The sequence below is a fragment of the Rhamphochromis sp. 'chilingali' genome (assembly GCF_963969265.1).
Source record: "Rhamphochromis sp. 'chilingali' genome assembly, chromosome: 17".
Lineage (NCBI taxonomy): Eukaryota > Metazoa > Chordata > Actinopteri > Cichliformes > Cichlidae > Rhamphochromis > Rhamphochromis sp. 'chilingali'.
This window is the reverse complement of record NC_137944.1, coordinates 3,350,944-3,365,600: the sequence shown is the minus strand read 5'-3', so window position 1 is coordinate 3,365,600 and position 14,657 is coordinate 3,350,944. Positions and strand designations below refer to the sequence as shown.

At 42.1% G+C, this 14,657-nt stretch overlaps 1 protein-coding gene across 4 annotated transcripts in view; it reads right to left on the bottom strand.

Moving 5' to 3' along the window:
- The window catches only part of phf14 (PHD finger protein 14), a 145,655-nt gene that overhangs the window by 108,158 nt on the left and 22,840 nt on the right, over positions 1 to 14,657 (bottom strand). For all 4 annotated transcript variants that reach the window (XM_080862212.1, XM_080862214.1, XM_080862213.1 and 1 more), the window contains exons 8-11: positions 13,197 to 13,343; positions 12,057 to 12,327; positions 9,671 to 9,777; positions 6,363 to 6,458 (exon numbers count right to left, since the gene is read on the bottom strand). In XM_080862212.1, coding sequence (XP_080718338.1) covers positions 6,363 to 6,458; positions 9,671 to 9,777; positions 12,057 to 12,327; positions 13,197 to 13,343 — 621 coding nt within the window. The remainder of the gene's footprint in view (positions 1 to 6,362; positions 6,459 to 9,670; positions 9,778 to 12,056; positions 12,328 to 13,196; positions 13,344 to 14,657) is intronic.

Genomic DNA, 14,657 nt, shown 5'->3' with positions numbered 1-14,657 from the left:
AGCTAATGAAATAGCCAGTGAGTGCAGTTGTAATGGCTTGTTCGTAAAAGCTGAAAGGTTTTTTTTTGTTGTTGTATTTTTTACAGCTTTAATATTTTTGTGTTTCCAAATTATAATCAAAAACATTTATTTTATATCTACTAATGTTCTTAACTGCTTATCCAATTCATAGTTGCTGGAAAGTGGATCCTACGCAAACTGTCATAGGCCAAATAAATTAATTTTGATTTTAATGCTCTAAATCTAATTTCAATCCAATTTTATTTATAAAGCACTTTAAAATACCCAGCACAGGAACAAAGTGCTGTACAGAAACAGCAAAAGAAATAAAACACATAAAACATAAAATTAAAACAGCCCTATATTAAAACAAGATAAAACAGCATCGAATCACCTAAAAACAACTGAAATAAAAATAAAAACCAACATCTCACGTGGTGTCAAAGGCCAGGGTAAAGAGGTGGGTTTTCAAGAGTGACTTCAAAACTGTGGAACGAGCTTCCTTTAGAGATTAGACAGGCCAGTTCTGTTTTTGAGCTGCTACAGCAAAAGCACGATCCCCTCTAAATTTACGCCCAGTCCTGGGTACATTCAGGAGCAGCTGATCAGCTGACCTGAGTGAGCGGGTGGGTGTATAAGGCTGTAGCAGCTCAGAGAGATACAATGGGGCTAGGCCATGGAGGGCTTTAAAAGCAAATAAAAGAATTTTAAAATGAATCCTAAAAGAAATGGGCAGCCAGTGAAGCGAAGCTAAAACAGGGAAAATGTGCTCAAACTTTTGAGTGCCAGTTAAAAGACGAGCTGCGGCATTTTGCACCCTCTGTAGATGACTAATATATGATGCGCTGACCCCAATATAAAGTGCGTTACAGTAATCTAGCAGAGTGCTAACAAAGGCGTGGATCACTGTCTCAAAGTGCTGCTGTGAAAGAATTGGGTTTATTTTTGCAGCTGCCTGAGGTGAAAGAAGCTAGATTTTACCACTGCCTTAATTTGATTATTAAACTTCAGATCACAGTCCACTTTGACGTAACATACTGGGCCAGGGAATCTACATACACATTGGGGGTCTCAGTGGGGCTACCAAAAACCATCACCTCGGTCTTTTTATCATTGAATTTTAAAAAGTTAACAGACATCCAAGCCTTAATGTCATCGAGACACTGAAGTAATGGCTGTGTAAGGTATCTGCCTTTTTTCTTTAGAGGGACATAGATCTGACAGTCATCAGCATAAAAGTGGAAAGCAATGCCGTGCTTTCTCAGTACAGAACCAAGAGGAAGCAGATATAAAGAGAAGAGGAGGGGGCCTAGAACTGAGCCCTGTGGGACACCACACAAGAGGGGAGCGGAGGACGACACACAGTAACCGAGGCTGACACAAAAAGTTCACCCTGCCAAGTAGGACCTGAACCACTCCAGTGCTGTGCCCCTAATGCCCACCCTGTGCTCCAAACGAGAGAATAAAATGGCATATTCCACGGTATCAGACGCAGCTGTCAAATCTAAAAGCACAAGAACAACACAGTCCCCAGCATCAATCGCTAAAAATATGTCATTAAAAACTTTTAAAAGGGCTGATTCAGTGCTCTGAAAGGGTTTCAAACCAGATTGGAAAACCTCTAACACATTTTGCTTTTCCAGGAAGGCCGTTATTTGGCTGTAAATTACCTTTTCAAGAATTTTGGAAAGAAAAGGTAGTTTGGAGATAGGCCTGTAATTTGCAAGAACCGTAGGATCAGGAGCAGGTTTTTTAATCAGGGGTTTGACTACTGCATGTTTAAAATCTTTAGGGACAACACCTGACATCAGACTATGGTTTACCAGCTCAAGAACCAAAGGACCAACTGTAGGTAACACCTCTTTTGAAAGTCGAGGAGGGACATCATCATTTGGAGACCCTGCAGGCTTAAGATGACCAACAGTCTCCTTTAAAAAGGACAGAGTCACAGGCTCAAACCTGTCAAAGACAGAGCAGGAAACAGAGACTGAGAGGTCATGAGCACAAGGAGAGATTTGAGCCCTTGTGGAAGAGACCTTCTCAATAAAAAAGTGTAAAAAATTTTCACAAAAGAAAAACATCTACTACAGACTGCTGTGGAAATCATGTACGTCACTGCTCTCTCTATGCTGCTGCTAAATGGGCAATCACTGTATATCAGACTTTCCCGTTGGTTGACTTCTATCTAAATCTCTCTTTTTTGCAATTTATGTAGCTACTTTGCACTTAATGCATACATATTATTAAAATTTGGACTATGATGTTTGTATTGATGTATTACATGCTGTAATGCTCCCGAAAATGGCACTACAGCATGTAAAAGGCGTCTCACCTGAGACGCCTTTGTTCTCTGGCCCTGGAGGCCGCAAACGCCGACGCAGAGGGAGAAGATCTGGCGTTCTGGTTCGACTGAGACGGCGCACTAACAGACCACCGTTACCCAGTTTATTACTGGCTAATGTGCAGTCTCTGGAGAACAAGCTGTGCGAGCTTCGGGCACGGATCTCATTCCAGCGAGAGATGCGGGACTGCTGCGTGATCTGCCTCACAGAAACCTGGCTATCGGACAAGGTACCGGACTCCGCAATACAACTACCGGGGTTCTCCGTGCATCGCGCGGACAGGTCACAGGATCTTACTGGGAAAAGCAGAGGCGGTGGTGTGTGTTTCATGATCAACAACAGCTGGTGTGATTATGCGAACGTGCACCCGGTCAAATCCTTCTGCTCACCGGACCTGGAGTACCTGATGATTAAGTGCCGGCCATTCTGGCTACCGAGGGAATTTACAGCAGTGATTATTACGGCTGTTTACATTCCCCCACAAGCCGACACTGACCGAGCACTCAGGGAACTGTACAGCGCGATCAGCAGCGAGGAAACCGCACACCCAGAGGCAGCGTTTATCACGACCGGGGACTTTAATAAGGGAAACCTGAAGAAAGTCTCACCCAAACTCCACCAACACATCCATTTTAACACGCGTGGAAACCGGCTACTCGACCACTGCTACACCTCTTTCCGGGATGCGTACAAAGCCCTCCCCCGCGCCCCATTCGGCCAATCAGATCACCGCTCCATCCTGCTCCTGCCCGCCTACAGGCAGAAGCTGAAACAGGAAGCTCCAACCCGGAGGGCGGTGCACTGTTGGACGGACCAATTGGAGTCTGCGCTGCGGGACTGTTTTGATCACGCGGACTGGGAAATGTTTCACGTAGCTGCTAGGGACATTGACGAGTACACAGACTCAGTCTGCGGATTTATCAGGAAATGCGTGGAAGATGTCGTCCCATCCAGAACAGTTAAATCCTTCCCAAATCAAAAACCCTGGATTAACGGAGATGTTCGCGCGGCACTGGCGGCACGGAGCACCGCCTTTGCCTCCGCGAACACATCGGACTACAAACACGCACATTACCAACTCCGGAAGACGATCAAAGCAGCCAAACGTGAGTACAGGGACAGGGTGGAGCAACAGTTTGACAACCCGCGGAGTATGTGGCAGGGACTAAACACGATCACAGACTTTAGAGGGAAAACCAGCACACCGCAGACCACGGCCTCTCTGTGTGAGGATCTAAACGTATTCTACGCTAGATTCGACACAGCGAACACCATGAGACCGGACAGTGTGCGCACCGCGGATGACGTCAGTGCGCACACTGTGTCTGAGGAGGATGTGCGGAAGTGCTTCAGGAAGGTGAACGCACGCAAAGCTACTGGTCCGGACGGGATTCCCGGCCGCGTCCTCAGGTCATGCGCGGCTCAGCTGGCTGGAGTGTTCACACACATTTTCAACCTTTCCCTCTCTCTGTCTGTAGTCCCAGCCTGCTTCAAAATGGCCACCATCGTCCCTGTACCCAAATCCTCCACCATCTCCTCATTGAACGACTGGCGACCTGTAGCCCTGACCCCCATCGTAAGCAAATGCTTCGAGAAGCTGGTCAGGGACTTCATCTGCTCTGCACTACCCGACTCACTGGACCCTCTACAGTTCGCATACCGCCACAACAGGTCCACTGATGATGCCATAGCCCTGACACTACACACTGCCCTGTCACACCTGGAGAAGAGAGACACGTATGTGAGAATGCTGTTTGTAGATTACAGCTCAGCATTCAATACCATCGTTCCCTCGAAGCTGGACAGGAAACTGCAGGATCTAGGACTGAGCAGCTCCCTCTGCAGCTGGATCCTTAGCTTCCTGTCTGACAGACGCCAGGTGGTCAGACTGGGCAGCATCACCTCATCCCCCATCACACTGAACACTGGTGCTCCACAGGGGTGTGTACTGAGCCCTCTCCTGTACTCACTCTACACCTACGACTGCACAGCCACTAACAACTCCAACATCATTGTGAAGTTTGCGGACGACACTACAGTGGTGGGTCTTATCACCAACGGTGATGAGACAGCTTACAGGGAGGAGGTCAGCGCCCTGACCCACTGGTGTCAAGACAACCATCTCACCCTCAACGTCGCAAAGACAAAGGAGTTGATAGTGGACTTCCGGAGGTGCAGAGAAGTACACACCCCCATCACCATCAACGGCGCTGCTGTGGAGAGAGTGAGCAGCTTCCGGTTCCTTGGCGTACATCTGGCTGAGGATCTTACGTGGTCAGTACACACAAACAAAACAGTGAAGAAGGCGCAGCAGCGCCTCTTCTTTCTCAGGAGACTGAAAAGATTCGGCATGAGCCCCCGCATCCTCAGGACCTTCTATCACTGTGCCATTGAGAGCATCCTCACTGGATGCATCACCACCTGGTATGGCAACAGCACCGCCTACAACTGCAAAGCTCTCCAGCGAGTAGTGCGGTGCTCTGAACGGATAATTGGAGGTGAGCTTCCCTCCCTCCAAGACATCTACAGGAAGCGGTGCCTGAGGAAAGCGGGGAGGATCATCAAGGACTCCAGTCACCCCAGCCATAAACTGTTCAGACTGCTTCCATCAGGAAGGAGGCTCTGCAGCATCCGGTCCCGTACCAGCAGACTGAGAGACAGCTTCTTCCACCAGGCCATCAGACTGCTGAACACGTCATAGACACCTCAGCTTCACTACTGGAACTTTAACATTATGCACTCCATACTGTACAGTAATGCCACTTGTTTTGCACATGTCTGACTCTGTATATTTTTATATATTTTATTTATTGTTTACTCTATTTAATTTGTAAAATATGTGTACACACACACACACACACACACACACACACACACACACGTAGAAAAATATTTAGTATACACATCCAGAAATGCATATACTATTATATATTGTACATATATTTATTAGTTTCAGATGTAGCCATTCTTGTATTTTGCTTGTTTACATTATTGTATTTTGCACAACTCTGTTGCTTGTGAAGCTCGCACACAAGAATTTCACTCACATGTGCTGTACCAATGTACCTGCACATGTGATGTGACAATAAAAGTGATTTGATTTGATTTGATTAAAAATGTAAAGATAAGCTCTGGCGGACTTGGTTCTATGGTAGTTCTTGAAGGGTTAATGAATCAAGGGTACAGAATTGGAGGAACCAAGAAGAATGAGTTGAGTATAGTTTGACTTATCTGACTGTTTTGCTTCGCTTAATGCGCCTTATAGTCCGGTGCGCCTTGTGGTGCGAAAAATACAGTAATCATAAGGAACTGAATTGTCAGAAATAATTATTCAAGTTCAAGTCCATTTTAAACGAGCAAGACAAAGGAGCAAGTGATTGTTTCAAGAGCAACATTAAAAACAATCTGCTATTGCATATTATTCACTTATATTTGGTTTTTTACTTGTTATATTGTTATGTGTTGTATTTGTTGCACCTTTCTCCCAGGTCTCCCTTGGAAAAGAGATTTTAATTTCAATGAGAATTTTTACTTGGATAAATAAAGGATAATAAATGAAAACTTCTACTGTTGTATGTAAAGCTGGATATCACTCAGGAAGGAGAAAGCTTTAGTGAGCTATCCGATTGGTTGGCATGACCCTGAAAAAAAATATGCTGACAGTCTGAGGTTTTTGGACACTTACCCACAATTAAGACACAACTGCCACATTGAAAAGAAAAAAAAACTCCATAGTCTTTCAGAGCCTAAGTATTGTTTTGTATTGTGCTATATTGTTAAAGCTCATTTTTATGGGTTAAGAAATTGTTTCATGTTCTTGTTTTTAATTCAAATGAAATCAAAACAACTTATTATTACAGGCTCAGATGACTTTGAATAAAAGTATGATATGGATAACCCATTCACCTAAATCAATACTTCAATCAAAAGAGTAAATCATTAACAAGATGCTTCCTGAGACTTTGTTTAAACAACAGCTAATACATGTGTTGGAAAAAAACAATGGTTGAACAAACGTACCTGACCCAGGATGCCGCCGAGCAGACTCCACGTGGCTTGGCCTTCACTTCGCAGCTTTCCATTTGCATTGAGCAGTTCCTCCAGAAACTCACAGAGCTGGAGGGAGACAAATGGAAACAAACTGTGGCCCTGATCATATAACATGTGATAATTTTTTTCCCTTTCTAATAAACCTAAAGAATAACTGTTTTGAGTAAGAGGAAAAAAGTTGAATCCATAAGCATTTACCATTCACAAGGATGAAACAACAATATAAACATCGGTCTCAACCTGTGTGTTAGCTGGGTCAGGAATAGAATCCTTTTTTATTGTCACTGTACATGTACAACGAAATTGCTTCACTCCAACTGTTCAGGTAGAAAATATAAATAGTACGACAGCAGGAATATTTAACAAACTTGAGAAACATAAAAACATGAGAGCTATATACAAACAGGAGGAAGGCACAGTATAGAAAAGGCGCACATAAAAAGAACAGGTTGTGGTACGAGGCTAACCTAACTAAGGTAAAATTCAATTTTTTCAAATTTCAAAAACAGACCAACTTGTCTCTTATTCGTCTCAAACTAGGGAATGTAAAACATTTGATCTTCCATCCATCAGTAACCTAAAGAGTAATGATCATTTTGATTGGTTTTTTTCATTTTAAAGGTTATCAACCTAACTAAACAATTCTCCTAGAAACTAGTCAAAGGAGCTTGCAAAGAAAAGCGTCTGGACTTCTTTAAGTTGCTTGAAGACGTTTCACCTCTCATCCAAGAAGCTTCTTCAGTTCTAAGGTCAAATGGTGGAGAGTCCCAGATATAAACCCAGTGGGAGTTTCCCCCCACAGAGGGACAAAAGGACCCCCTGATGATCCTCTAATCGCCTGAGCCAAGGTGTGAAACTGGGTGTGGGTCCCAATCAGCCAGGGTTTCGTGTGAGTTCATTGTGAAACCTGGCCCCACCTTATCATGCGAATGATTCGCACACTTTTCTTTGCAAGCTCCTTTGACTACGATGACCTGGATGACTGAGAACCTTCACAGACTCCTAGAAACTAATTAGGTACTGCCATACATGTGACTGGGAGTAAAAGGGCAAGAAAGAGTTGTCCTGTGCATCCTTTCATGTTATCCAGGCCATTTACAAGTTTGGCCAGGAGCTTAACACACCATGCTAAGCAATGTTCTTAAGAGACAACCCCCTCTATGGTTTAAATACCTAGGAACTGAAGAGGTCTCTTGAATGAAAAGTAAAATGTCTTCACAAAACTTAAAGAAGTCCAGTAGCTCACATGTTCCCATTATGTAAAAAGTGAACGATAACAGTTTGACAAGCATACAATTGAATTTCTTCCCCAAGGAGGTGTTTCCTGAAGAGCTGTTAGCCAGACCTTTTGTGATATGTGCACAACGGCCATGCTAACGTTCTGTGGCACGTGAACATCAATTTTGCACTCAAATATAAACAACTGAAACTGTTTCATACTATCACTGCATATGATTTGCAACTGGTAACCCCTTTGTCCAGGTTAACACTGTACTGTTCTCCACTAGTGTCCATTAGTCAAAGCTTAACTTGTAATGGTATTTTCTCCAAAGCCCAAGCCATCTGACAGCAACTCAGGCAGTGCAATTAGCAATACACACTCCATTAATAACGCTTAACATGCATGGCAGAAGACTGAATGCAACATTAACTCTGACTTCTACTTTGCCATTGTATTCCCTTCCTCATGCTGACAGACGGAGTGGCAGGCTTACTGCAGAGGTCATATGTCTGAAGAGAAACATGAAGGCTGCACACAGAGAACTCCTAAATTCAACCTTCTCTCATGGCACAACAAAGCTTTAAAATCCATTAAAATGGTTTAAAATGTGTTGAAAGATTTGTACAACTGAAGTTCAAGTTTACAAATACTGGTATCCACTGTTGACTCCCCTCAGCCTCCTAGTAGTCGGCATAAATACGCTGGGTGCCTTAATTCTTGAGTTATCGTATTCACAAGATTTATTTTTAGAAAACGTCAGATAATCTCTGACCTTGATTTAAACTCGACTGAGATTTTTAGTAGATGCGCTAAAATAGCACGAATGTGAATCCTAGGTGAATTCCTTCCTGCAATATCACACTCACAAGATTTTCAGAAACGACATCTGACCTTGAGGTGAAGGTCACTGAAATTCAATGAGATTTTCAGTACAGTTTTTACAGCTGAGGGGTTAAAAAAAAAGAAAGAAGACTGAAAACGCTTAACCACCTGCTTTGATAATATCACTACATTTTTTTCACCACATTCATTTTAATGTTTCCTTCAAGCAAACCTTTTGGAAAGATGTACCTTTTTTGGTGTGTTGCTTGGACACTATTCAGTATATTCAGTTTTTTGCTACCACAACAACATCACTTTCTCCATGAGAAAACCTGCATATATTAATGAAATGGGCCCATGTGAGCTGTCAATATGAACAGCAATGTCAGCTGTTGACTAAAGCTTTGTTCTTTCTAAACTTGAAATCAGATCAAATCACTCCACCATCATTCCATGTACATCGGTGTATCCATCCCAGATTCAAACTTCCACTGAGGATTTTACAATCAGTCAACATGTGAGTGGAGTATAGAAATTCGACATTTTACTACAGTACTACATTAAGTGTTAACGAATCACAGCCTTTTTTATGCAAAGTCCCTCAATTTCAGAAGCTCAAAAGTAACTGGTTAGTTAACCTCAACCTGTTCTGTCATTATGCAACGACAGACAAAAGAACGGAAGATTGTTCAAAATGTTAAACTTGTGTTTGGCAGTTGGTTACTGGAATCTTAAAATGAGGTCCAAAGAGATGCTAAAGCATTTAGCGTCATTTAGGACAAGTTCAATATTCAATATGATCAATCTGTATATATTTATAGATTTCATAATTTCCTTGTGTGACCAATAAACTTCATCCATCTATCCCATAATTCAGTCTGTAATTGAGATTTTGCAAGAAGTTGCACACTACTGATGGCACTCAAAAACAGAAGTACAGATTACAGTTTGCCTGGAAATAACTAAGAACATTAACTTGTACCAGAATGATGAGAAGACATATTAGTACGGAAAAGAAAATGAACAGTTCATTGTCTAAAACAGACCTTACTGTCTGTCAAATATGCTGCAAGCAACATTAAGACATGGGCACGTATATCAGGTCACTGCTGCAGATAAAAGTAGCAGTAAAACTTTTCTGTTGTTTTTGCACTAAAGGATTTCTTTTTGAAACTAGCGTATAATTAAAACTAATTTTTAAATATAGCAATTGTGTTTGAACTGTGTCACTCACCTTGTTATACTCGACGTGTAGTTTTTCTTGTTCATTCTCCAGCTTATCTTTAAGGTTTTTCTGCTCTGAAATGTTATCCTGGATCTGGATCATTCTCATGTTCCGCTCTGAGTAGTTTTTTTTTTTTTTAAAAAGGAAGAAAAGGGGGATACAAAAAGTGATTAATGAAGTTAAAGGAGCAGAAGAGGCAATGTTGGCAAATGATGCTACATTAGGTTCTAAAGGATAACGGAAGAATGGTGGAGAAGGAAAATATAAATCTAGTACAACTGCTGCTTTTTCAATGTAGGCTGACTACATAAAAGCAATAACACCATCGCTACCACATTTAACGATACATACAGTGGCTTGCAAAAGTATTCGGCCCCCTTGAACTTTACCACATTTTGTCACATTACAGCCACAAACATGAATCAATTTTATTGGAATTCCACGTGAAAGACCAACACAAAGTGGTGTACACGTGAGAAGTGGAACGAAAATCAGACATGATTCCAAACATTTTTTACAAATAAATAACTGCAAAGTGGGGTGTGCGTAATTATTCAGCCCGCTTTGGTCTGAGTGCAGTCAGTTGCCCATAGACATTGCCTGATGAGTGCTAATGACTAAACAGAGTGCACCTGTGTGTAATCTAATGTCAGCTGCTCTGTGACGGCCTCAGAGGTTGTCTAAGAGAACATTGGGAGCAACAACACCATGAAGTCCAAAGAACACACCAGACAGGTCAGGGATAAAGTTATTGAGAAATTTAAAGCAGGCTTAGGCTACACAAAGATTTCCCAAGCCTTGAACATCCCACGGAGCACTGTTCAAGCCATCATTCAGAAATGGAAGGAGTATGGCACAACTGTAAACCTACCAAGACAAGGCCGTCCACCTAAACTCACAGGCCGAACGAGGAGAGTGCTGATCAGAAATGCAGCCCAGAGGCCCATGGTGACTCTGGACGAGCTGCAGAGATCTACAGCTCAGGTGGGGGAATCTGTCCATAGGACAACTATTAGTCGTGCACTGCACAAAGTTGGCCTTTATGGAAGAGTGGCAAGAAGAAAGCCATTGTTAACAGAAAACCATAAGAAGTCCCGTTTGCAGTTTGCCACAAGCCATGTGGGGGACACAGCAAACATGTGGAAGAAGCGGCTCTGCTCAGATGAGACCAAAATGGAACTTCTTGGCCAAAATGCAAAACGCTATGTGTGGCAGAAAACTAACACTGCACATCACTCTGAACACACCATCCCCACTGTCAAATATGGTGGTGGCAGCATCATGCTCTGGGGGTGCTTCTCTTCAGCAGGGACAGGGAAGCTGGTCAGAGTTGATGGGAAGATGGATGGAGCCACATACAGGGCAATCGTGGAAGAAAACCTCTTCTGGAAAAGACTTGAGACTGGGGCGGAGGTTCACCTTCCAGCAGGACAACGACCCTAAACATAAGGGTCGTTGTCCTGCTGGAAGGTGAACCTCCGCCCCAGTCTCAAGTCTTTTGAGCCAGGGGCCAGGGCAACAATGAAATGGTTTAAAACAAAACACATCCATGTGTTAGAATGGCCCAGTCGAAGTCCAGATCTAAATCCAATCGAGAATCTGTGGCAAGATCTGAAAACTGCTGTTCACAAACGCTGTCCATCTAATCTGACTGAGCTGGAGCTGTTCTACAAAGAAGAATTTCAGTCTGTAGATGTGCAACGCTGGTAGAGACAGACCCTAAAAGACTGGCAGCTGGAATTGCAGCTAAAGCTGGTTCTACAAAGTATTGACTCAGGGGGCTGAATAATTACGCACACCCCACTTTGCAGTTATTTATTTGCAAAAAATGTTTGGAATCATGTTTGATTTTCATTCAACTTCTCACGTGTGCACCACTTTGTGTTGGTCTTTCACCTGGAATTCCAATAAAATTGATTCATGTTTGTGGCTGTAATGTGACAAAATGTGGAAAAGTTCAAGGGGGCTGAATACTTTTTGCAAGCCACTGTAACAGTGTTAAATCCATGCACTGCAGACACACAGTCACTATCTAACTTAATATGCATGTCTTAGGACTTTTGGAGAACATCTGAGTAACTCGAGTAAACTCATGCAGGTATAGTGAATACACGCAAACGGCACACCTTTCTGCTCATGACATCAAGAAACTTTCAAATTTCTCCTAAACTGCACTGCAGTGCTTTGCAGTTTTCTAATCTCAGTGTTTTCTTCTTTAGTATCAATTTCACTCACAACAAACAAGGAGCTTCTAAAAGAATTGCTGCGAAACATTTTCTCACTGTTCTCAGAGACCCACCTACTTTAGCTGGTAAAGTGAAATAGCAGCATAATAATTAACACTTGACACAAAGCAACAGAACAGCGTAGAGCAGAGATGACACAGTTTCCTCACCCAAGTAGTAGTTGACAAAGTCTGCTGTGAGAGCAGGCTGCTTGTGTTTCCTGCGTCCATCCATGCTGGCACTGGTATCAGATGTGTCCACAGGGAAAATGTCAGTGCTGATGCCCATCAGTTCAGCCTTCCTCATCAACTTTCTGATAGCTGAGGCACTAGAGGTCAGAGGTCTTGGCAGTTTTTCCCGGGGTACCCATGCCTGAGGACGAGTGTTTCTGGACAGCTCAGCTTTTGCCCTGTACTGCTGCAAGCGAGTAGTGATTCGGGCCTGCAGGTGGGACACATACAACCACTTTGCTATTAGAAACAGGATATATTGTGCTCTGTTCTACTTTTAGTATATATAAGTAGCATCTACTTTCAAAAGAATTTCACACAACACGCTGTTAGGAAACACTGAATTGTGGAAACCAGTTCAGCCCATCGTTTTTTGCCCATTTGCACAGTCATCTTGAAGGAGGAAAGAGACTACGAAAGTGCTAACACAGGGTGCTTCTTACAGTGTGGATGTGACATACATGCAGTGCTCTGCTTGCTCAGTGTTCTGGTTAAAGACAGTTCTTTATGACTATGCCTGGGAGTTTGTGCTCCTCATGCTAAGCACTGTATATGTGCAATTGTATTTACATTTGGGGACAATGAAAATTTCACATGCTGTCCCTCACACTTGCTTATAGTGCCTAAATTTTGTTAACTGGGACTTTTAGTGTGCCTGTCAATCTGATATAACCATGCAGTCACATTTAGACCACCTACAACAAATACAAAACTGTGATCTAATATAAGTTCGATCAAGGGCCACCTCAAAGTACAGACCAAAGAACTGAAAAGTAAGGGCAATAGCAATGAGCAGAGTGATTTCTACATTTTCTTGGAGTCAGGTGCTAAACTATCCGTGTCAGCTCAACGTGATGCTGCTGTGTGGGGATCGCCTCCCTCTGTCCCAAACCTATTCCTTTTGTGTGCAGGTTTATTAACAGTTACAGGAAAACTGTAGCATTTCTTAAACTTGTTTTAGGGTAAAATATTATTTCGAAAATACACAATTTATCTCACCCATCCAAACTGTCCTTTGTCATTTAGACTAAACATAGTGCATGTTTTTAGTATAGATGGGATGGGTCAAACAATCCTTACCTGAGCTTCGGGAGTAAGCTGTCTCTCTCTCTCCTGCAGAGAGACTTTACAATAAGACTGTAAGGCCAGGTAATTCTTCCTTTTCCACTTTCTGTCAAAGCGGTCTGCATGCTGTTTGCAGTATGCAAAAAATGGGTCCGCGATATCCTGAGGAAATAAAGAGCACTCATGGGAATTAACAGTTAAGATAACTGGTGGGAAAACAGGTATTAATAGCCTGTAAAGCTTTTACCACGTTGAACTTTCAGAACCTGCCACTCACTAAAGTGAAAAATCCAGCTGAGGCAGAAGCAGTGCTTTGCAGCTGCTGACTTCCTACAGTCATCTGTGTGCAGTCTGTTGTAGTGGAGGATTTGTAGCTGATTAACTGGATTAGGCTGCTGCAGTGAACAGGCATTTTTCCAAATACTTGTGTTATATGAATTTTATTTGTTTTGCTTGGTGGACTGCAGTGACAATATTCCAAAAGAACTTCATTAATAGTCGTTATCAATCAAATCTGTCACTCGCTAGTTTGATTTCTCCAAGTGGTAGATGCTTTATTGACAGAAGCTGTGTAAAGGAGGTGAGGAAAAATAAAATAAAATTAGTAGATTCTTTCTCGGCTTGATTTTACCGCTTCTCTCACTTCATGTATTGGTTAAAATTGGTCTATTGGTATTATTATAGTAATATTCATAAGATAAATTATTTGGGTTTTTTTCATAAAGGTACCAAGTGTGGTAAAAAAATAAATAAATAAAATTGGTGGCACTGTGGTAAGAGCAGAAAAGTCCTCAAGGGTACAAGATCGTCATGGATGTGGGGCTGCAGGTATCGATTTCTTTAGTAATCGAGTAATCTTTCAATTATTCCATGGATTAATTGAACAAGAAATGAGCAATAATAAGCATTCACAAAAATCACAGGTATTTCAGAATAAACTGCTCATTGGTTTCTATTTGAGAAATTGTAATGTTCTAAAGTTCAACTGCAAAAACTACGAAATCCTTAGTCGCCAAGTTCTGATCAATTCCCATCCCTACTGTATACATGACTAATATATAAATAATCTCAAGTACAGGCAAAGTCAAAAAAAAGAAGATATATTATCGTTTATTATGGCATAGTTTAAATTGCATATATATGCAATTTAGACTATGCCATAACTATGCCACAACTTTTACCTTTACTCTTTCTTTTTGGAAGGCATTAATAGGGGTTCTGACAGCGTTTTATCTACTAGATGAAGTAGACAGTGTGTGTTCATGTGGATTATTTTTTTTGCATGTGGATCTGCGTGTCCACGTGAATGAGTGAGTTTGTGTTTGTAAGTATTTAAAGTATGAGTATGAGGAGTATGTGGCGTCTCCAATGAAGAAAAGTGAGTATGAGCATATGATGCAAAATCTTTGTGCTGCTAAAAACAAGAAGTTATGACTTAAAGTAGACATGATATTAGTATTAATTCAGTGTCCAACC